This window comes from Staurois parvus, unplaced genomic scaffold (assembly GCF_062004578.1).
Source record: "Staurois parvus isolate SC_StPar_1 unplaced genomic scaffold, SC_StPar_1.0 ptg001432l, whole genome shotgun sequence".
In the NCBI taxonomy this organism is placed as follows: Eukaryota; Metazoa; Chordata; class Amphibia; order Anura; family Ranidae; genus Staurois; species Staurois parvus.
The window spans coordinates 5,829,343-5,853,600 of record NW_028319228.1 but is presented as its reverse complement, the minus strand read 5'-3'; the positions used below and the strand labels follow the sequence as shown (position 1 = coordinate 5,853,600).

The 24,258-nt window shown below is 39.6% G+C and overlaps 1 protein-coding gene across 1 annotated transcript in view; it reads right to left on the bottom strand.

Moving 5' to 3' along the window:
* The window catches only part of ERCC6L2 (ERCC excision repair 6 like 2), a 205,137-nt gene that overhangs the window by 35,842 nt on the left and 145,037 nt on the right, over positions 1–24,258 (bottom strand). Inside the window, exon 17 of the mRNA XM_089662138.1 lies at positions 3,898–4,061. Within this exon, the coding sequence (XP_089518264.1) occupies positions 3,898–4,061 (164 nt within the window). The remainder of the gene's footprint in view (positions 1–3,897; positions 4,062–24,258) is intronic.

The following is a 24,258-nucleotide window of genomic DNA, read 5'->3' as shown; positions in this document are numbered from 1 at the left end:
TTTTCAGCCAAGCTGCCATCTGTTTGATCTGCAACTGCCATGGTTCTGCACATATGACCAGTTATAACACCAGACATTTGATGGTTTGACAGTTTGATTGAGAACACAAGCAAATGTGACAGCATTACTGGGATTCTGGAAATGTAACTGTTTTTTTACAGTGGTAAATCGATAAGTTTAGTTCCGCTTTATTCTTCAGATTGTCAGCACATTGCCTGAAAATGGAGAGCAACTAAGCATGTGCAGAGCAGAGTGAGGCAATGTATTGCTGTATTTTAAACAGTATAGGCACTTACAGTATTTTTAATGTTTTACATAACTATACCTGCAAAAGGGGCCAGCCTGAAGTGATCTAGCAAGACTTATTTTCTAACTAAAGCTCTACTCTAATTTCTTTGCTATCATCTGTGAACTACAATACAACTATCAAATGGTGATGAGGTGAAGCGATGGTGTTTATTGTCCAAATCAGGAGAGCAGCCTAGGGTGACAATACTGTTCTTTCATAGACAAAAAGTGTGGGAGCACTGGCACCCAAGGAACAGGTTAGACCAGTGGAATGTTAAGCTGCAATTTATTCCTTTAAACTTAGATACAGTTTAATTCTATCATCTTACTGACTGGCAACCTTTTACAGCCTCAAGTCTTCAGGAATATGGTAGCTGGAAGATCAGAATTTACCAGATGCTCCTCCTAGTAAATTTGGCATAGCAGTCAGTCTTAATGGCTATAATGGCAGTTTAAGTGAAGAAATAGTTTTTAGATTGTAGAGAAGCAAGTCTTCTGGGAACAGTGTAGAAGACAGGGTGAGTAGTACAGTAAGAGCTGCCTTTTCTGCAGGCCATTGTATAGTTAGGTATAGTACTTACACATACAGTAAGTTTCAACTGTCTCCACTCCTCATTCTACAGATACCCCTTTAAATTTACCTCAGTTAAGCAGGCAACCTTCACCAGCAGCAAATTGGGAGTCCTTTATACCAAGATGGCAAGCCGCAGCGTATTTTATAAGTTCAGAAGTTCCTTCATAGGACGTAATAGAGAAGCCATCTACAATGTACTTGTGAGTCTGCAATAATCCTCATCAACTATATAAAAAATTTAATTTGAGATTCATTCAACCATTTCCCACATGATTTTGGAATCTTTGGCAATGTGCACTTTAGCCATTTTAATTACTCTATGCTACAGAAAAATTATTTAGTCTTAAGGAACTGACTTTTCCAAATGCTCCTATTGATAAGGATGTGGTAAATAAAGAGACTTGACATTTAATGTTCTCTAATTTTGCCTAATTGTTGGGTGCAAAGATTTCCTTTCATGAAAAACTATGAGAAAAATTGGTGGCGGAAGCCCTTTCCTATCAGAAGAAGGTTTGGTGTGGGTAGTCAGCTTATTTTTGGACACAATAATATCTTCCAGAGGCAACAGATTTGTTGTTTAAAGCATACACGTAATCTCTAAATACCTTCATTTTAGCCTTAAAGCCTCAGACATGAAATATGAACAAATCATATCCCTCGATAGTGGGTACTTGTCTCAATCCAGAGTGCTATGGAGTTGATTTAGTAAAGGCAAATAGACTGTGCATTTTGCAAAGTGCAGTTGCTCTAGAGCTTAGTAAATGAGCAGAAGTTCTGCTGACATCAATCATCCAATCATGTACAAGCAAAAATGCAGTTGTTTTTCCTTGCATGTGATTGGGTATTTGCAAACTGAAATTTTACCTCATTTACTAAGCTCTGGAGCACCTGCAGTTTGCAAAGTGCACAGTCTATTTGCCTTTAGTAAATCAACCCTTAAGTGTCTGCTGCCCCATTCCTCTACTATAACTGTGAGTTACTTCTGATAAGTTTTCGTGACACCAAGAGAAAATGGTGACAGGGGAGTGCTCAGGCTGTGATTGACAGCCTCAGTTCTGTTCCTGCGTGGAAGGGAGTGTGTCCCTTCCTTTCAATGACCTCTCAGAGCTTTCCTCACTGATGTAACTTCTGCTCTCTGCCCCCTGCTTTGCAGAGCTGGGAGATCCTGTGTAAATTCTGCACTTTGAATGGATGGAGGGGAAAGACTGCTGTAGATAAACATGTACAATGTATGTAGGATCTGTTCATCTCTATACATTACCTGAGCCCAGTCACTTCACTAGGTATATGTAAGGGTTTACAACCACTTTAACCTCTACCCCTTACTCTTCTGAACGCTTGCTTACACCACAACACTTATACATAGATTCATCAGTTTTCACACAGAAATGCACTGTATTAGTTTGTTGCAATACGTTTTCGTTTTTTCCCAGTTTCACTCTAAAGAACTTCTATAAGTTACTGCAACATGCCTGTGCTAAAGCATAGTACAACTAACAGGTGCTAATGTCCAATGGGTTGCAAGCAGGACTTGTTTTTCTGTGCACTGAGGTGTGTTGACAGCCAATTCAAAATGATGCATGAAAATGTGTGCTTTAACCAGTTCCCGGGACAGCCTATTGTAATAGGACGACCGGGTGGGACTTTCGTTGTTCTGGGTTAATGTCATATAATGTCCTCTCGGAACACGCCTTGTGTGCTCCGGTGGGGTCTGCACTTTGGCACGATCCGTAACCGCACAGCCGGTGACCAATCACAGCAGATCACATGACAATTGTACACAATTAATGGGTTACTTTCATGCCATTCATTGCTTACAATTGTGGTGTTAGTTGTGATTGGTCACAGTGATCACATGGTACAGAGAGGGCCAATCACAGCCCATCTGTACCATGAGATTAGCTGTGGCCAATCACAGCTAATCACAATACATACTGAATTAATCAGTTTCATTCAGTAAAAATGGTTGTTTACACTAGTGAAATTCACTGGTATAAGCAATCATGTCTGGGAAAAAAAAAAAAAAAAAAAAAAAGTAGTACAGTGTTACTAAGGTGACGGGGTAAAAAAAAAAAACCCTTAAAAAAAAATAAAAGATATTGTAAACATTTTTTTCTTTTTTTTTTTTTTTTTTACATACTGTTGCCAGTCAGTGTCCCTGATCACAGCCACACCAGTTATATGATGAAGCTGTACAACTTCAAAAAACTCACCATGCCTCTTACTAAATACCTCAGACTACTTTCCAAAAATGGGTCATTTTGGGGATAATTGTACTGTTCTGACATTTTTGGGCCTCAAGAAATGAGATGTCACTACATCAGGATTGATCAATTTTCAGATATATACCACAGTTTGCGGACTCTATAACTTTCCTACCAACAACATAATATACACTGATTTGGGTTATTTACACCAAAGAAATGAAGCAGATTACATTTCGGACTACATTTCTGAAGAAAGATTATCTATTTGCAAAAATTTAATAACAGAAAAAAAAAAACGAATTTTTAAAAAATGTCAGTCTTTTTTTCATTTATTTAGCAAAAAATTAAAAATACAGTGGTGAATAAATACCACAAAAAAAGCTCTATTTGTGTGAAAAAAATGTCATATGGGAGCAGTGTTGCATGACCACACAATTGTCATTCAAAATGTGAGTGCTGAAAGCTGAAAATTGGCCTGGGCAGGAAGAAGGTGAAAGTAGTCGTTAAAGCACATTGCATTGTTATGGAATGGACTCTATCCTTAACCTAACCCCTAAAAGTATGTTAAGTACTCCACATCTGTATTAACCTGTTAGTGCCAAAAGTATCAGGCTGTCTTGCACCAAGATCAAAAGTGCAAAGAACAATGGATTTAAAAATAAAAAATAGAGATATCCAATCATGGTAATATTTTCATTACATTAACCAATGATCATTCAGCAAGAAAGAAATAGGTGAATGCTGTATATATATGTTTTCGTGTAGAAATTATGGCTTTTTTGGGGGTTCTGCTATAGCATTCCTTATGGTCTTTATAATTGCACTTACTTTATTATTGATTTGGGAGTCTCCCCAACCATAAACATTTTTTCTCCAATTTGCAGTACTTGACTTTGATTGTGAACTACACGATACCGTAAGGTGCTGTGGCTTTTCTTTTCATCTTCTTTATTTTTCTGTGATATTATTTCTTCTTTAGTTAAATCACATTTCTGCAATAGAAAATGTGTTCAATTACATCACCGATGAAAAAAAACAGCTGCAGTAATTTATGGAAGCCAAACAATTTGCCCACACTCCTAAAGGGACACAATCTTACTGGCTGTCATGATCTCTAAGCATAACTGTTCTTTTTGCTTAAATTGTTATCCTAAATTACTGAAACCACATCAGGAAAAAAATAATTCAGAAAATCAATTAAAGTAGCCAAGACAACTAAACTCCCATTTCAATCATGTGTTTATAAAACTCCAGGTCTCCAGATCTAATATCACATTCACATAGTAAGGTTGAAAAAAAAGACACAGTCCGTTTAGCTCAATCAATTGAAAAAATATATAAATAGAAAGCTTCCATATACACAATCCTATACTCACAGTTGACTGAGAGGAAGGCAAAGAAACAAACCCCATAAAACAAAACTCAAAATTCCCTCCTGACCCCCGCAGAAGGCAATCAGATATTCCCTGGACCAACCAAATCTCTGGTGTTATAATCTAGAAATGTTATTATGCTGTTATATATTGTGCCTTTAGGAATGCACCCAGCTCTTTTTTTTTTTTTTTAAAACAACCTACTGAATTCGTCTTCAGTGAGTCTATTCCACATTTTCACAGCTCTTACTATGAAGAAGCCTTTCTATATATGGAGGTTAAATCTCTTTTCCACCAGACGTAATGAGTACTGGTCACACATGCCATAACTATTTTTTTTTAAAGTGCAATGGCGCTCACAAATTAAGTGACAAATAATGTGCTACATTTCATAATACATGTGCACAAAATAAACTCAAACCAAATCAAGTGAAGTGTAAATAACAGAAAAGTGCAATGTGCATTCAAAAAATACCAGGGAAGATGCTTGTAAATAATATCACTGCCAAGTAAAGAGGTAAATAAATGATTGGGCTACATATCAAAGTGTAGAAGGAGGGCAGAGAGCTTCTGTGCTCTAACTCTAAACATGGCACAAGGAGCCCCCCACCCCCAAGGAAGGTAAGCTCTCTTACAGTGTTTACAAGGTCGTAGGAAATTTCTAAGATGCTTTCTTTGTAAACACATCAACATTCAGTACTATGCAGACAGGATATATGCACACATTTATTTTGTAATTTAGATTTGTCTTTTTCCCACCACTTTGTATTCTTCACAAAAATGTTTCCACCTATTTTATATTGGTGGAGGAAGGAGGGGTGGAAAAAAACATATACTGCCCTAGAGCTTATAATGCTTATTATTATAATTCTTATTATATAAGTACTATGTAAGTATAATACACAACCAGTGAATTGTAATCCATGTACAGTGTTTAAAATTACTATTTGATATCTTTTAGGAATACAAATGAGAAAACATCCACTAAGAATAATCCAGACAGAATAAAAGGTTATTATATGATTGCTTTTCCCCTGATACGTGAACAAGTGTTTATCATTTCCAGTTGTCATTAAATTCACTCTAGCAGGCCTTTCAGCTACATTTTTCAAGCAACGTCTCAAAAAGTATTTAATATCTCCTGTAATACAGCTTGCTCTTTGTTGAAAGCAACAAGTCAGTGTCACCTAAGTATATGCCACAGGACAACTTGGTTAGGAAGCAGACTATGATGGTTAAAACACACACACAGAAATTATCTATGGCTTTCACATTACCCCGCAGTATTTTACATTTTGAGACAAAGATGGCAGGAGAAACTTATTCATCAATGTTAACATTTAATATTTCTTTATTTTATGTCACCTTTTTCTCAAATAGCAACAACATTTTTTATTGTTTGTTAAAACTTGACTCAGAGATCTTAATTTCCTATGAGCCGATACTGATGAGGTCCCCTAAGCCTAATGACAAGAACAGGAAATGAATTGCTGAAATTAAAGTCAATTGTAATCCACTGTAGAACATCCTTTAAAACAGAACTTCACCTGAAAGGGGGGTTCTGCTTTTCTGCCTCCTCTACCACTTTTGCAAACATTTTCTTTTTTGGGGAGCAGGTACCTAGTTTTGACAGGTACCCACTCCCACTTCTGCCCTGATTGCTTAGGTAATCTACAGTATTGGTAGCAAAACACACGTTTTGAAAGTGAAAAATTGGAACATACAAAGGAAAAATACAAAAACTGATTTCATACTAACACACCTATTTCACTAAACTCCTTGGGTAAAAAATTACATGCAGCATATAATTGCTATACAACTTAGAATATTTAGTAGCTCATAAAAAGTTGTAACAGAGGTGACATTGGTAGTCAAATAAAAAAAGAACTGTACTTCAGCACTTAATTGTAAGTGCATCTGCAATCTGCACTTAGTTTTCCTTCAGACCCACTTCAAAGCTCCACAAATATCTGTCAATTCTGCCAGTCCACCTCAAGCAACTTCTAGTAAGGGAGTGCTGCTGAATTCAGAACAGCATTGCCATCCTCATGTAGGCTGTTGCCTTTTTGCACTACACTGGGATGAGGGGTTGTGGCTATCAGTATTGTCACTGCTGATTCCCAACTCAATAATTTCAATCAGCACCCAACCATGTTTAGCCCTGTTCACTGTTTTCCAGATTGACAGCACTCTCTCTGTTGGTGCAACCCTCCCTCTGTGGGCAGCAGTGTCTGCGAGGGGGAGCATGAGAGACACAAATGGTGGATGATTTGGCTCACTCAGGAGTGGTAAAAAGTATTTTATTTACTTTATGAGGCTTATGCAACACATTATAGCTGAAATGGTGGCCAATGTCAATTGAGAGTATGGAGGAAGAAAGCTGCTACTTTGCCTAAGGTCAGCCATAGACAGTTCAAACTTGGTCCGGTTCAGCAGGAACCGGCCAGATTCGAACCATGTATGGGCAGGCTGAATGTACCAAAGTTGATCAATCGATCAACTTGAGTACACAAGCAGCATGCTGGATTTTACAAGATTATGGCTAGAAGCTGGTATAGCTGCTAACAATAATTACTGTCTTCTCCTGGCGGGGACAGCTTCCCCCACCCCCCTTCCAGGAGAATACAATGGCCCGGCGGGAGGAATTCCCCTGTTAACATGGTCTGTGGTTGCAGGAAAGAAATCTGTTCCATGTATGGCCTGCCTAAGACCTCATTCTACCTTAATCTGTCTGGACTTTTCTACAAAAGCTGCTCTGGGAGCATTTCATCTGTATTACAAACATTGTAAACGTGATTCAGTGCCAGTACAACTAACATTTCAGTCACTTATTTCTTTCAGAGTTTGGTGGGTAGTTGTTTTTTTCTATTTTTCCAGCTTGTTTTGGCTATAAAGCAACTCTGCTAAATCTCAGCATATTTTTATAAAATTACAATGGTTCTCTCCTGCTGACCGGCGAGAAAAGAGATACCTAACTTCTTTGAAGTGTCTAATATCTTTATAATCCAATGTTTCTTCCCTAACGTTGACTTTAACTTATTTTGCTATGACTTTCACCTCATTATTGTAGTAAGGATACACTTACAAAAGAAAGACAATTTTTCTGGGTGGAAACATAATTTAAGCTTTTCAACCTAAATAGCTGCCAATGAGGTCATAATGTTTAAATAGTAGGAATTTAGTTACTGAAAACCAAAACCACAAGTCTCAGCTTAAACAGGAAAAAAAAAAAAAAAAAAAAACTTTAATTACAAATGCATATACTGTATGCACTCGTTTTACCAGGCTACCAGTCCAGTCATGAAAAAAATGTTTCATTCTTTTATATAAGTTGCCATATTCACTCTCTATTTCAAAGACATGGACGTACATGAAGTAACAATGCTTTTGTTTACACATCTGTTCAAACAGAAAAGATGAAAACAGATTTATTGGGATAAAAGCCAAATCCTATAAACTTAGAAAAGTTATTCACTTGTCTCTGCAAGGAAAAAAAAAACCAAAATTACTGTAAAAACATGCATTGTAAATAAATCAACACAGATGGCATTTACCACTTAAAGGCAAACAAAAAAAGGAAACCGTTTTAATTGCATTTGTGCAAACATGTTAAGGAAGTCTTGTCCTTTTCAGCATAGCTGGTCAAGGATTTCTGCCCGAAGGTACAAAATGCTACAGTAAACACAATATTCTAAGATATAATTCTAGTGTAAGCCTGAAGCAACCATGAATTATCCTTGAATTGTCTTAAATCAGCATTCTGGGATCTGTGCCAATCAGTTAGAAGACCTACCACACACTCGCACTGAAAGAGTTCATTTAACTGTCTGGTGTGTTCCCTGTAAAAAGAGATGTCTCTAATATCTTTATTTTCAGCAATTGGTTTGACAAAGAGATCTAAGCACACTGAGCCAAGGTCAATTATGGTTCTTATACACCCTTTTTCTAAAGAAGAAAATGGAAAGACTCTACTAAGGTTAAGCAGAACATCCTTCAGTGTTTCCTTTCAAACATACACCTTTTAGTTTATCCACTTGCTGCCCGCCCGCCCGCATTTTACTGTGGGCAGGCGGCTCGTAGAGGCACAATCACGTATCTGTACGTTGGCAGTGGCTTGGACACAGCAAGATTTTGACAGCAAGTTTAACTAATGATTCATAGCTGAGATGTGTTGATCGGCTGTATCCAATCACAACCCAGATCCCTGTGTTGACAGGAACAAACAGATATTTAGTAAAAAGCAGCACACATTACACATTTTGTAGGCACACAGTTAACCCAGTAATCGCCCCTAGATATTAACCCCTTCCCAGCCAGTGTCATTAGTACAGTAACAGTGTATAGTATTATCACTGATCATTGTGTTAGGGTCTGTCACATACCTTGCTTGTGAGCCTGACAGCATAGGAAGGCCACTCGTACAGCTCTGGCTCAAGTGCCACTGAAGGTAAAACAACCACCACAAGAGCATGGCGGGGTATGAGTGCCTGGTCAGTCCTGTAGTCGCTGGCACTTCACTGGCAGATGGAACAGCTGGACAGGCTGGCAGCGGAGCAGGCTGGTAGCAGGAAAAAGTCACAGCAGGACAGGTTGGTTGCAGAGCAGGCTAGCACGCTGTATGCAGGGTCAGACAGGCTGGCTCGATAACAGATAAGCAGATCAGGCATAAATGGCAGGCAGAAGAGTAGCCGGGTCACAGGCCAAGGTCAGCAATGGTAGGAGCAGATCAAGCAGATACAGAAGGCAGAGACGGAGTCCAAGAAGCAAGACGAGGTCAATCACAGGTATTCACAGGAAAAGCCACAGGAAGAAGGGGGGGCGTAAATAGTCTCATTGCCGCCAACATTAGCAGTGGACAGTCGTGGGTGTGCGCATGCGCAAATGCTCACAACTATGTACAGCAGAACGGGCCTCGCACATCTGTGCCTGCGCCGCCATGTATGTCCAAAGGCTTCAGCAGCACTATGAAAAGTATCTTCCTAACAGGGTCACTGGTGATGTCAGCGTCAGTTAGTGTACCTCCCATCCAGTGTCAGTTCGTGTCAGATTGCCTGTTGTACTATCCTACTATAAGTCGCTGATCACTGCCATTAAAAGTATAAAAAATAAAAAAATAAAAAAAAATAATATATATTTATTATACAGTATATATATATCTCAATCCTAGTTTGTAGACACTATAACTTTCAATACCACCAAAAGGAAGATCTATTTGTGTAAAAAAAATATAAATAAATGATATAAATTTTATTTGGGTACGGAGTTGCATGCCCGCGCAATTACTAGTTAAAGTAGCACAGTGCAAAATAGCAAAAAATGGCCTGTACATGAAGGGGGTAAACGCTTCCAGAGCTCAAGCGGTTATAACTGAAATATAGCTCAAGTTTACAATTTTGAAGAGTTATGTACTGTAAATTTAGGTTAACATGCGTGCAAAACAAATACCTCACATGCTAATATTATGCATAGACCACAGCATTATTTCTTTTTTAACATTTAATAGTTTTCATTTTACTTATACTTTATATATTATAGGAACAAGACTGGTGGTAGAAAAAGACCAAGTGGTCCATCAAATCTGCCCCATTTTTTTTTTTTTTTTTTTTAAACAGAGTATAGATCTATGTTTGACCTAAGCATGCTTGAATTCACTTAATATTGACCGACTGTCTCTGCTGGAAGTCTATTCCAAAACTCAACTACTCTATCTGTAAAATAATACTTTCTATGGTTAGTTTTCAACATTCTTCCTGCTAGTTTGAGGTTCCCCTGTGTGTTTTTTTAATCTTAGCTTCATATTGAACATACTGCCCTACTGAACCTTATTCATACCTTTCATGTATTTATGTAAAGTCCATCCAATGCTTCAAGATGCCACAGAAGAGCTTAAACACACATACAAGCACTAAATGAAGCAGAAGCTTTTCACTTATGCTGAAGTCGCTATTAAAATAGCTTAACCAGAGACCTTAGGCCCTGCAGACTTTAAAAATGGGTTCTTAGCACAGCTATTGAGCATTTTTTGGAACACAGGGCCACACGATGATATTTAAAACCAACGAATGCAGGTGCCCACCTTTACATTTGCTTACACCTGTCTTAGTAATAGTATAGGGGGGAGCAAAGTAAAAAAAAAAAGTAATGATTTCCACAAACTTAAAATTTAACTAAACTGTATTGGAGCACCCCAAACTGAAAACACTAATTAATTTGTAATATTCAAAGCAAACTCAGCCATCTCTCCATGTCCCTATGCTTATTTTTTGAGAAATCACTTTGCAAAACAACCCCCTAGTACTTCTGGCCATGATCCGTTTGAGTAAGGGAAGATGATTCATGTAGCATTTACTTCCTGGGATCCCTCTGTCCTTAGCTCAAGCATGCAGACAGGAGGGTGTGCCTAGCTGAGAAAACCCCTCCTCCAGGTGCAAAGAAGAAAAAAAAAAGCCCATGAAAACTCCTGTAATGTATGGAATCATTCTAGCCTAGGTCAGAATCCAGGAAGCAACTGAAGAAAAGTAGAAAAAGGTTAAAACAAGAAAAAATAATATTCATTCCTATTTACTAATGCTAGTAGTATAAGAATTAAAAATAGTAATGTTGATTGAGAGAGTTTAGTTCAGCTTTATCATCACACTGCGAGATAACAGGATCTGAAAATGGGAAAACACACTAAGGAAAACACACTGCTGCCACCACTCACAAATTACAGCTTGTGAGAGACCCACACTGCTCACAAAAAAGAAAGTAGAAAGCAGCTCATTAATCAAAAGCAGACCATGGAGGCGTCAGCCACAACAACTTTGACTGGCAGCAATGGTGGGACTGATTGTCCCCTAATGAGATGGATATATATTGGAGACCTGATTGCAGTCCTTTGTTGGCTTGTGTTGATGGAGGTGGGAATCCCTGGAATACTAAGAAATGTTTGGTAAGCATAGATGGCTTCCATGTTTAGAACAGGGGAGACTATTTTCTCTTTTTTTGTATGTGTTCTTACCATGTTAGGTGGATGAGTGAGCCATTTTTTTTTTTACATCCGCCCAAGGTTCAGGGTTTGTATTTTCCCCACCTCCTGATAGTGGTATGTATTCATTAATACAGTGTACTGGTTAGTGCCTATATATAGATTTATCTCTTTCTCTAGACATACATTAAATTTGTAAGACTTTGTATGGGCTTGTATTATAGATGAAGTGATTAAGGGCATCTCTAACTGATTGGAGATTATACCATCCCTTCTCCTACCAATATGAAAGAGGAATATTTAAGTTTCCCTGTTTCAGCCCATGGATTGCCAGTATACTGCTTGCGGATAGATTTAGAATTGTCACTCTTTGGTCTCTTCCTTTGTCGCCAATAATTTGAGATGTCCATGTGACCACCCGTGTACCACCAGACTGCTCACACCACTATCTGCCGGAAAATGCAATTGTGCATTGAACACCATTGTTTTTAGGACTGCTTTGGTATGTATGTATGCTGTTCAATTGATGTTCTGTAAGTATGAAAATGGAGATAATTTAATTGCTATTGATGGTAAAATAATGATTTATTATTCATTTTCAATGTGTTTATTGAGAGATCCCCTTCGCTTCATGCCCACTGAGGAAGATCTTAAATTGGAATGAATGAAACGTGTTGGGGCATTTGAGGTATGGTGTGTTACTTCAACCCTTTAAGGGATTATATCATTAGAACAGCTTGTCAGAGTTATCAATATGATTTTAGTATGTAATGAATCTTTTAATGTATTTTTGCACAATAAAGCACATATGATTTTTTTAAATAAATACTTGTGTGATGTTTTGTCAGCTGCATTAAAGTCCCAAGAGGTAATTTTCTTTTTCTAAAATGTTATATTGGGGATGAGCAGCTTGATATTCCACCCGTCAACAAAAGTGGACTTACTCTTTAAGTCTTAATTAGTTGCTGTCTGTCTGTCCACAGTACATTTACTGCGAGCGGGCGGCAGGGCAGTCTGGATCATATACATTCATGTTATCCAGCCTGGGGCACACAGCTCACTGCTCCCGATGTGTCCACTGGACACAGTGGATTGCGGCTCTCCGGTGCTTTGGGAGGCCCGGAGATCATAAGATCGCTATGGATAATCTATGTATGCCTAAAACTCTAATTTCCAAAATGTGTCATTTGAGGGGTATTTGTACTTTTCCGGCATTTTAAGGGCCTCAAGAAATGAGAAATTCCATCAGTACATCAAGAATGATCAATTTCCAAATACAATGCTCAAAAAAATTAAAGGAACACTTTTCAATCAGAGTATAGCATCAAGTCAATTAAACTCCTGGGATATTGAGCAGGTCAGTGAAGTAGCAGAGGGGGTTGTTAATCAGTTTCAGCTGCTTTGGTATTAATGAAATTAAAAACAGGTGCACTACATGGGCAACAATGAGACAACCCCCAAAACAGGATTGGTCTTACAGGCGGAGGCCACTGACATTTTTTCCCTACTCATCTTTTCTGACTGTTTTTCACTAGTTTTCCATTTGGCTAGGGTCAGTGTCACTACTGGTAGTATGAGGCAATACCTGGACCCTACAGAGGTTGCACAGGCAGTCCAACTCCTCCAGGATGGCACATCAATATGTGCCGCTGTTAGAAGGTTTGCTGTGTCTCCCAGCACAAGAGCATGGAGGAGATTCCAGGAGACAGGCAATTACTCTAGGAGAGTTGGACAGGACTGTAGAAGGTCCTTAACCCATCACTAGAACTGGTATCTGCTCCTTTGTGCAAGGAGGAACAGGATGAGCACTGCCAGAGCCCTACAAAATGGCCTCCAGCAGGCCACTGGTGTGAATGTCTCTGACCAAACAATCAGAAATGTCAGGTGGACACAGTGGTTGTGGGGGAAGGGCACATGCTGAGCGGTCTGGGGATCATGAAATTGCAACATGCTCCTAAACTGGAGCAGGCATAATGATGTAAATTAATGCGGTCGGCAAGTGGTTAATGTTAATAGTTATTACCTACATGTTCCCATTTACTGTACAATGTGCTTGCTAGCATATTTAAACAATACCAAACAGTAAGCTAAATAAATACATGGCTATCTGTGAATTTGCGGATGTAATCTTTTATTTACAAAATAATTTATATAAGATAAACTAGAAAAGAACTAAATGTTTGTCATTATTATTCTCCATCTTTTAGCTTTCAGAACAATAACATTTTTCTTTCAATATTTTTCTAACTTTTCACAGTTAAATAAACTCACCAGCTGATGTTAATGAATTAAAATACATTTTCGTATATCAAAAGTAATTAAACCAGAGCATTCACAGGATTTGTCAGTCAAGAATGAGATTTAACAAAACAGGAATCATGTATCATATTTTGGCAGGTAAAAATTTAATAAATTTCAGACCTTATGCACACTTCTAAACACCTTTTCTCTTGGCAGGAAAAAGCGTTTTGCAAATGAGTTTAGTCACAATCAGGTGTTTGGGCGTTTATTCATTTCAGTGTCCAGAATAAATTACTATTCTGACCACTGATATGAATAAACGCTCAAGAGCTCCTGAGCGCACAAGTGACTTGAAAACTCCTATGTATGTGTGGCCACATAGAAAAGGTGTTCAGAAAAGCTGGACAAACACCTACTCTGCATGAGGCCTGAAAGTTATTCAATTTTTACTTGCCAAAATGTGGTACATGACTCCTGTTTTGTTAAATCTCATAGTAGGCTGACAAAACATGCATGTTCTGGTTTAATTACTTTTGATATGAAAAACGAACATTAACATCACCGTGTGAGTTTATTTTACAGCTTCATTCCAAAAACAACTTTTAGTAATTTGGTATAGGTTAGGTTACTGCCTTCAGTAGATTGAATACTGGCAAAACAAAGCTGTAATGACAAGTCCAGTATAACTCCCACTCCCAGCATTGTTCAGTTTTGTTAGCAAGCAACTGCAGGAGTAGATCACAAGAAGAGTGGAGGGACTTGTATCCCATAATGTGCGTAAAGAAAAAAATTAACAGTATGGCAAAATCCCTCTTTTTTTAATTGTACGTTATGGGACACAGGATGAAGTAGTTCAAGTAACATTATGGGACACAGGATGAAATGATTCAGGTACATTGGGATGACCAAAAGCAGTACAACTGAGGGGTGGGCAACATGGTGGATGAAAACCAAGAAGTTAGCAAAAGGAGCTCAGGAAAAGCTCCCAGAAGAACCTTTCAATAAACTGAGACCTAAAAATCAACCTGGTAAAAAAAAAATTAAAAAAAATTAAAAAAACCAAGTGGAGCAGGTGGCAGCCTTGCAAATATGAGAAACAGGTGTACCAAATTAAAAAGCCCATAAATCACTAACCAATCTAGTGGCGTGCACTTTGACTCTGAAAGGAGGAACTCTGCCCTCGAGGTCATAAACTTGAATGATGAACTGACAAGTCCACCAAGCGGTAGTGGAATGAGCAGCAGGCTGTCCCCAACAGGAACCTTCAGGAATAACAGACAGCCAGATTGTCAAAAAGGAGCTGTAGATGAGACAAACTCGCACAACACATACCACATTTAAGCAATTGAGGATATTTAGGAGTAGGACAGAGAAATGATAGAACAATTTCCTGGTTATGTTGAAAAGGAGAAACCAAAAACCTTGTTCTTGTGTAGCACAAGAAATGATTCTATTGGTGGTTAAGGCTTCTCAGGAACTCGCCTCAACCTAAGGATAGACAAAGGGATATCCCTGATAGGTTCAACAAGTGGATTCTGAAGAGCCGGCATAATGAATTTGGTTAGCAGGGATTGCACAGGAGGAACAATGTAAGCAACACCTGTACGAAAACCTTCACTGAGGTGTGAGAGGCAAGTCAGCCCTAATTCTTCTTCCCAGCGAGGTCTGGGTACAGTTTCTGTGGCAGAACTGACGATCAGCTCATGCAAAATGAGCACCATCCAGTTTTGCAGCAATTGAAAAAACATGCTAAATGAAAAATAAATATTGCTAGAAAGAAAAGTTTTTTCTTCTCTAAGAGGAGAGAGGACGTCTCCTAGGACACTAGCAAAAACTAAGCCATGCTAAGAGTGAGAGGGGTTATACTAGGCTGGTCTTACATCTTTGTTTTGCCAGTATCCAATATACTGTAGTAGTATAACCCAATGTACCTTCATCCTATGCCCAGTAATGTATGATTAAAGTGGGAGTAAACTCCCACTGGACACTTGTACCTACAGGTAAGCCTATAATAAAGCTTACCTTTGGGTACAAAGAACATCTCCTAAACATGCACCGTTTAGAAGATATTCAGTGTCCCTGCAGCACGTGATGTCACCAGCGCATGCGCTCTGGAGGAATGGCATCCCTGTGTCAGTCCTTCAGAGCTCTGTGCCGAGACTCCCGTGCGCATGCGTGGGAGTGATGTCATTGCGGCTCACCCAATCAATTGCATTGCATTAGGGTTTAGGCTAGAGCCCGCAAACCCAGAAGGAAGACCAGGTTAAGATGGAAGCCCTGTCAGCAGGGAAAGCGCACTGCTGGAGGGCTCCGTTCTTTCATAATGTGCCAGTATGCAATGCATACTAGCAAATTATGACAATACCTTGCAGGGAGAATTTTTTTTTTTAAGTCAACTTTACTACTACTTCAAGAAATAAAATTTTTTTTTATGAATTATAAAAAAAAGTCATCCTCAAAATAACTTCTGTACACAGCATTTAGGTAAGATAGGCACACACATTGCTGACAGCAAGTTTAATGCTTTATTTCACATCACACTGCAATAACACAAGGAGGGGGTTTACCAATAATCCAGGTTTTACTACAAAGCATCCTGTTATGCCTCTGTCCGGTTCCCTAAAGGGAGCCAAGCATCTGTCATCCAGTTTGAGGGATTAAGTTCCTCTTTATAGCGTGATACTTGTACCAATTTATAAAAAATATAGATATGATTTCTTAGTGCTGATACCCGTCTATATTTTGGCTGGAACTCTTGCTTTGGAGTTTGCACATGACAGCTGGTAGGAAATGGAGAGCACTGCAACCTCCCCCGTCTCAGTTACCACATTTCAGTTTCCATGGTGACTAATCCTGAATTGAATGGTTGTCTTTGTACATTTCTTTTCAGCAAAACTTTATGTAAACTTAACTAAAAATTTTGCCACTGATTGAAAAAAAGCCGCATGTGACTAGCAGGTACAGTACGAAGGTTGTGACCAGCAGACCTTGTATATTGAAACAGTAATGTAACACTAACTCGGGATAAATTCAGATCTTTTTATTTTCTCCCAAAATCCTGCACCTCTGGCACACAGCTAATTATTCTGTGGAAACTTTGTTCCAGCACCACGTTCTGATCTCTTCTGTGTAAGTAAAAGGCCTGGCGAGAGAGTTCTTGTATCATTACACTTTCAAGTGTGTACCGAGACGCTTTCACTTCTTAAAATGCAACATTAGGAACTTGGAAGATAAATTAAACCATAATTGCTACAATAGTGTTAAGTTTATCTTACTAGACTGAAAGAGCCCATTCACACTGCTGCAGTAAGTTGATGTACGTTATGCCGTGTGCCAATGTGCACTGTGGTAATGCAGCCTATTTAATTGAATGGGCTACCTTTTGCAACAGAACGCTCAAAAAATGTACCATTTCTGGCAGCACAACATAACACATATACATCAACAAGGTACCATCGATACAAGGGTGCCATTCAGAATCCCCAATGCGAGAAATTGTTGCAACATGATAGTGTGAATGGGCCCAAAAACATTACTAATTTGCATTTCCTTAGATTGTGCATCATCAACCATAAATGCCAGAAAATTTACCCTTTTTAAAATGCACCTGTCAACAACAAAAAACAAGAAGGAAAAGAAGTCAGGGGATTTTCTTAATTTATGCTGCTGCATGTGGCTGCTCAGAGAAGCAGTCTGCACAAAGCACCATGTAGTGTAAAAACTTGTGTACATACATTGTTCCCTTGCATATAATATCTGTTGAACAGATATTGCTTTGCAGTTTGATTAATTCAACACATTATATGCAACTGCAAACAAACTGCTATTTTTTTCCTCTGTACATGCCAATATAGACACAAACAGAAGGAAATCAGAAGCATCTCTAATGCAATGCTATTGATTCGGACACCAATGCATGCTAATTCTTAAGTCATTGCAGAGCATGCACATTGACCGGGCAAAGAAGTCACTCGCCTTTTTTATTGCCCAATGAGTGCTAAAGTCAGGTTGGTCCACTCCATCCACTTCTACTTCCCAACTGTGCCCTTTAAAAGAAGGCAGGCAATTACATTTGCTGCTACAGTAGTCTAACTCAGCCTTTCTCAACCAGGGTGTCCAGGCACCCTGGGGTGCTTTGAGGTTTCTTCAGGGGTGCCTTGGCAAAATTTAAAAAAAATTACCAAAACTTGTATACAAGTCAGCGGGTGGAACAAGCCTGCCTTTTAGTTACACAAAGCCACAGGTTTTCATTGTGCGCCATTACGACCTTCTAGCCACAGACATCCTGACAACCAATGACATCATCATTTGATAAGGAGGATGTCAGCTGCCTGCACAGCATCCTAGCTGACCCTTTCCTGCCCTGGAGAAAAACTGAGGGAGAAGAGAACCACTGGAATACTAGTCAGTACCAGTGTGCAAAAGTGTACTTGCTTTGGAAGAATAAATCACCTCCAATGTTGGGTGTTCTATGTGTGTGGATATTGCTGTGTTATATAAACTATTAGAATAGTTTTTCACATTCTATTTTAGAATGGGGTGACTGAAGACTGTCCATAGTTTTAACTGCCTCCCGCCCGCCATATAAGGCAATGACGGGCGCGAGGCGGTTCTCTCGTTCTGGGAGAATGTCATTTAACATCCTCCCATTCTAACCACGCATGTGCGGCTCCGGGAATGCACAGCACGGAGATCGGTGGTGCGCTGTGTCCCTCGGACACTGCGGATCACCGATTAACGGAAAGAGCCGAAGATGTCGGCTCGGTCATGTGATCAGCTGTGTCCAATCACAGCTGATCACATGTAAATAGCAACACCTGTACGAAAACCTTGTACGAAATGCTCGTTATCGGCATTTCTCTTCTCACGAGCTGTCATGCTGACAGCTCGAGAGGAAAGGAGAGCCGGTAATTGGCTTTACTCAGAAGGGACATGTGCACTGATCATCAGGGCACTGATGATCAGTGTGCCCTGATGATCTGTGTAGCCCCAGCAGTGCCACCTGTCAGTGTCCATCAGTGGCAGCTGTCAGTGCTCATCAATGCCACCTGCCAGTGCCCATCAGTGCCACATCAATGCCACATAGCAGTGCCCATCTGAGCTGCCTTTCAGTGTTACCTATCAGTGCCAGTCAATGCCACCTATCAATGCCAGTCAGTGCTACCTATCAGTGCTGCCAATCAGTGCCAGTCAGTGCCACCTATCAATGCCAGTCAGTGCTACCTATCAGTGCTGCCAGTGCTGCCTATCAGAGCACGTCAGTACCGCCTGTCAGTGCCGCCTATCAGTGCATGTCAGTGCCACCTGTCAGTGCCGCCTATCAATGCCATATATGAGTGCTGCCTTTCAGTGCCCATCAATGATGCCTGTCAATGCCCATCAGTGCCACCTACCAGTGTCTCCTCATCAGTGCCCATCAGTGTCACCTATCAGTGTCCATCAGTGCAGCCTACAAGTGCCCATCACTGCAGCCTCATTAGCGCACATCAGTGAAGGAAAAAAATCACTTATTTACAAAATGTTATAACAAAAACAAAGAAAAAACATTTTTTTTCAAAATTTTCAGTGGTTTTTGGTTTGTTTAGCAAAAAATAAAAAACCCAGAGGTGATTAAATACAACCAAAAGAAAGCTCTGTCTCAAAAAAATGATATAAATTTCATATGGGTACAGTGTTGCATGACCCCGCAATTGTCATTCAAAGTGTGACAGTGCTGAAAGCTGAAAATTGGCCTGGGCAGGAAGTGGGTATAAGTGCCCTGTAGGCGAGTGGTTAAAGGGTGCCTCGGGACTGCCCATTTTAAAGGGTGGCTTAACCGAAAAAAGGTTGAGAAACACTGGTCTAACTCCACCACACAGCCAGAGCTCATTCCCACCTGCAGACTTGATAGTGTACCAAATCCACCTTGCTTCTTCTTCTCCAACTTGAATGAATGAAAAGTTCTAGCCCGGGCCCCGATCCCTCCCTTTCCATGCTTGCTGGCTGGCACAATAAAGCACAAGCCATTTCCTGACCCCTGCTCCTACTGTGCCCTAGGATCTGATCATTCATCAACACTTCACCAGCGTCACCATTTTGCTGAGAGTTAAAATCATGGAGCCCAATACAATCTGTCCCTGGATGAAGAAGAACCATGCCTTAAGCTGGCCATACATTATACTATTTTCTTATTCAATTTCCTTTATATTAACCTTCAACTATGTAGTGCAAGGGTCTGTCTGATTGCATACAAATTGAAAGCGTTTAGATGTGACCTCATATTAGAGTATATGGTTTTAGAAAATGTAAAGGAAAATTGTACAAGAAAAGTGTGCAGGCACTCAGAACACAAAAGCACAAGTTTATATATAATGGTAACCAATGTTTACAAAATGACCTGTTGTCATTCAAAGCAGTGACTGCTGCCTGACCTAGGTATACTTGAATGCTGAGAAGTAGAAACACTAAGGCTCCCAAGAGCAAACCACTCAACGAAATAAAGCCAGAAAACTGTACGAACACTGCTATGCAGTAGAGGGAAAAGGGGAATTGAATTCTCAGGCTGACTGACTAATCACTGCTCTCAGCACAACAGTGGACTGTGAATAGAGAAATGATTGGAGGTGTAGCAGTTGCAAATGTGACTTTCTTGGAAACAATCAGTGTAGCATTATTTGAAGTCAGTTGTCCACTGGGCAGGCTCCCTTAAAGTATATATAAAGGCAAAATTTTATTTTTGGTTTGGGATAGAATGGAGAGAACACCTGTCAGGTTTATATTGCTATCTGCACCCTTGTTAGAGAAATTCACCCTCTCTATTTGTCCTATTTACCATTATCGTCAAAAGTAAAAGTAAACCAAAATCCCAAATTTTGGGTTTTCCACAGACAAGTAAAAGAGGGGAAATCCTCTAGTGGGGACACTAATTCTGGTGACATGGGGGAGCCCAAGGGTTTCCTTAATTTACAGAGATTCCCTCTCACTTCCCGTTTTGGTCATTGGGCAGGAAGTTAAATTAAATCTCCCCAATGGTACACATGGCAAAAAAACTGTTAGGGGCTGCAGTGGGAGACCCATCCATTTGTGGATTGAAGAATCAGATTTTTTCCTTCGGTCTACATATGCTCATTTGGTCGAGGATTCCTCCTACCTTAACCACTGCTCCACTTTCAACCTTCACCATTTTACTGGCTGGAGTGACAAGAAAGTTGTAATATGCCACCTTCCACTGTCGGCTTTGATCTTCTGACTACACTGCTGTGAGTTCTACCACTGGTAAAGTGATGACAGGGGGCACTCACTTTTTCATTTATCTCCTTGGCATCAAGCATACACAAATATGTGGCCTCACGGCAGCTGGACCTTGGGCATATTTGCATACCCAATGTAGACACAATATGTGCTGAGAGAACATACCCCACACGCTCCCGACGCCTCATGGAAAGATCCCGTTCGCTACTTGCTGTCGGGAGCTTTCCGATCACGTGACCGCCATGACAGCCAATCACGACGGTCACATGACCCTAAACCCTGCCTCAAAGTCGAACTAAAGTAATTACAACAGCTTGCTTAAAAAAAGTTATTTTAGGATGTAATTATGATTACAGAGATGCACGAATTAGATTTTTTATATCTACCAAACAAAAATACAGTACTCAAAAATGAATCAACCCATTAACATGTATCATATTATGCAGCAAATCACATGTGATGACTGGTCATCCAGCACTACAAAACAATCGCTCAGTCTGTCTGGGTCTCTGTATGCCACAATCCCAAATTACGTGCTCTTGCAAGTGCTATACGTGATGATGTCACTCTGCCTGTATTCCAGCCAACACGTCTCGCCACATCAACACTTTCTTAAGCCTGGTAAGCTCTCTGTATGTAAATCTTACATAAATCATAGACCAGCTATGACTCGGACCTAAGTTATCACCCCCAGAGAAAAGAGCTTAGAATCTAGAAATAAAAAGGAGCTCTACTTCTAAAACCAAAGCTCCCACGATATTACAGATTGTCCTATTACTAATACACCTCTCAAAAAATTTAACATTCATCTTAATTAAGCTGGATTAATCAAGTTATGTCATCGAAAGGAGGAGCTCTTCTATACATGGCTTTTGGAGTTTTAGGCAAAAGGGGTCCCAAAAGCTTACCTTTAACTACTTGTCCTCCGGAATATTTACCCCCCTTTATGACCAGGCCATTTTTTATTATTCGGCATTGCACTACTTTAACTGGTAATTGCACGGTTATGCAATGCAATGCTGTACCCAAAATTTATATCATTTTTTTTTCACACAAGTACTTTTCTTTTCGTGGTATTTGATCACCACTGTTTCAATATGTAGGTAGAACAGGGAGGTGTTTGAAAACTAGAATAGGTGAACATATTGGTAATATCAAAAGAGGTTTTGACAAACATAGTGTGCCAAGACATTTTAAATTAAAACATAAATTGTGATCCTAGTCTACTCACGTTTTATGGTATAGATAAGGTTAAACAACACTGGAGAGGAACTGATATGATCAATGAAATATCAAAGAAAGAAACATATTGGATATATGAAATTAATTCTTTAAAACCTAATGGTTTAAATATAGACATTGATCTGAACTGCTTTCATACAAATTTTTAATGTTTTATTTTGCTTTTTTAGTTGAGAAACTCACGGGTAGAGTTCTTCTTTAATGAATGTACTGGCCGTTTATATGTATTTTGTTACAGAAACTATATATTTTTTCTGGTGATATGATTCACGATTGATTAGTAAGAGCTGGAAGATGAAATGATTCTAATTTGACAGTTTTGACAATATGGGGAATCTATTATCTTCTTCCTCTTTCCGATGTTTTTGTAGAGTTGTATTGATCTTTTAAATTATATTTTTATTATATTCAACTGTTTATGGATATTCTCATGTTGGTAGTTGCTCGTAATTATGGGAAATGTGGTACACGGTTTCGAATTGATTTGCAGTAATGCCGGAATACCGCCAATGCAGAGCATATATAGTGAGAGCGGGGTGTCTCACATCCATCAGCTCCAGGAGGACGTCTAATAACGAAACGCGTAGGGCGGAGCCTGTGGATGTGACGTCACGACGTTCCCGAGCTGTCAGCATCTGTGTATGCTGGACGAGGCTGGGTTCGTTCATTGAGTACTGAGAACACTTTGTTTGCTGGTGTCGGCTGGGACACCGATAATTGTAACTGCAATGATTTTTTAAATAAAAGAAGGTTTTAATGGTACTGCACCATGAGTTTCTATTCTCTTATATTCCGAGTACTGTTCTGAACATCTGAGGAGGCGGTGACTATTAAAGAGTATTATCCATATTGCCGAGTATTCCCTGCAGAGTATTACTCCCTGATCCCACAGACAGAGTCTACAGTGCTGTTCATTCTCCTGCAGAGTATTGCTCCCAGAGCAGAAACCGCTTATGCTGATTTATAATTTGATCAGCATATTGCTCTGGCGAGTTCATTTAATTTATCTGGTGGTGGATTTTGTGCACGGTGAATTTTGTTGGACACAGAGTTTTTTTTTTTTAACAATACCGTGACACAAGGCTATATGGCTGTTTGGACTTTATATTATTCACCATTTATTTGGACACTGATTATATGTTGTTGATACATTTACAATTTTATATTTTTATAATATGAGCGTAACCTGTGTTTTCATTATTTTCTATTATAAAAAATATCCAATAAACTCAAATTTCATCATACATTTAGGCCAAAATTTATTCTGCTACATGTCTTCGGTAAAAAAAAAATCCCAATAAGTGTATATTGATTGGTTTGTGTGAAAGTTATAGTGTCTACAAACTATGGTATAGACATTGGAATTTAAAGCGGGGTTCCACTCACGCTGTCAAAAACTAAAAGTCAGCAGCTACACAAATTGTAGTTGCTGACTTTTAAAAAACAGCCACTTACCTGTCCCTCGGTGTGTCCCCGCAGCCCGTTTCACCAGCCATTCTGTATTCCAGGAGGCCGGCATCTTTAGTGTGGTGACCCGGCTCTGATAGCTTGCGACTTCACAGCCTGGTACCCACTGTGCATGCGCGAGTAGCGCTGCACTTCATGAATGGTCCTGTAGTCTTCTGGGACCTGTCAAAAGACTACAGGGAGAGAGGGAGGACACCTTCTGCTTCTGATCGCCTAGGCGATTGGACCAGAAGAGGGAGCGGGTACCTGTCAAATTCAGGTATCCGCTCCCCCCCGCCCCCCAAAGGTGTCGATCCTTAATGGGGAGCGGGGGAGCAGTCCTTAAAGCGGAACTTCCCCTTTTGGGCGGAGCTCTGCTTTAAGCACCTTTTACTTTCTTTTGAGGTGGTAAAATGCTAGGGAGGTACAACCCCCCCCCCCAAATGACCCCTTTTTAGAAAGCAGACACCCTTAGCTATCTACTGAGAGGCATGGTAAGTCCATGGAACAATTAATTTGTTTCCACAAATTTTTGGAAAATGACATTTTTTGTTTTGTTTTTTTTTAACACAAAGTTGTCATCTAAATGATATATTGCTCACATATGCCATGGATACATGTGGAATTATACATTCTGCTACTTTTCTCGAGTATGGGGATACCACATGTGTGAGACTTTTTGTGAGACTA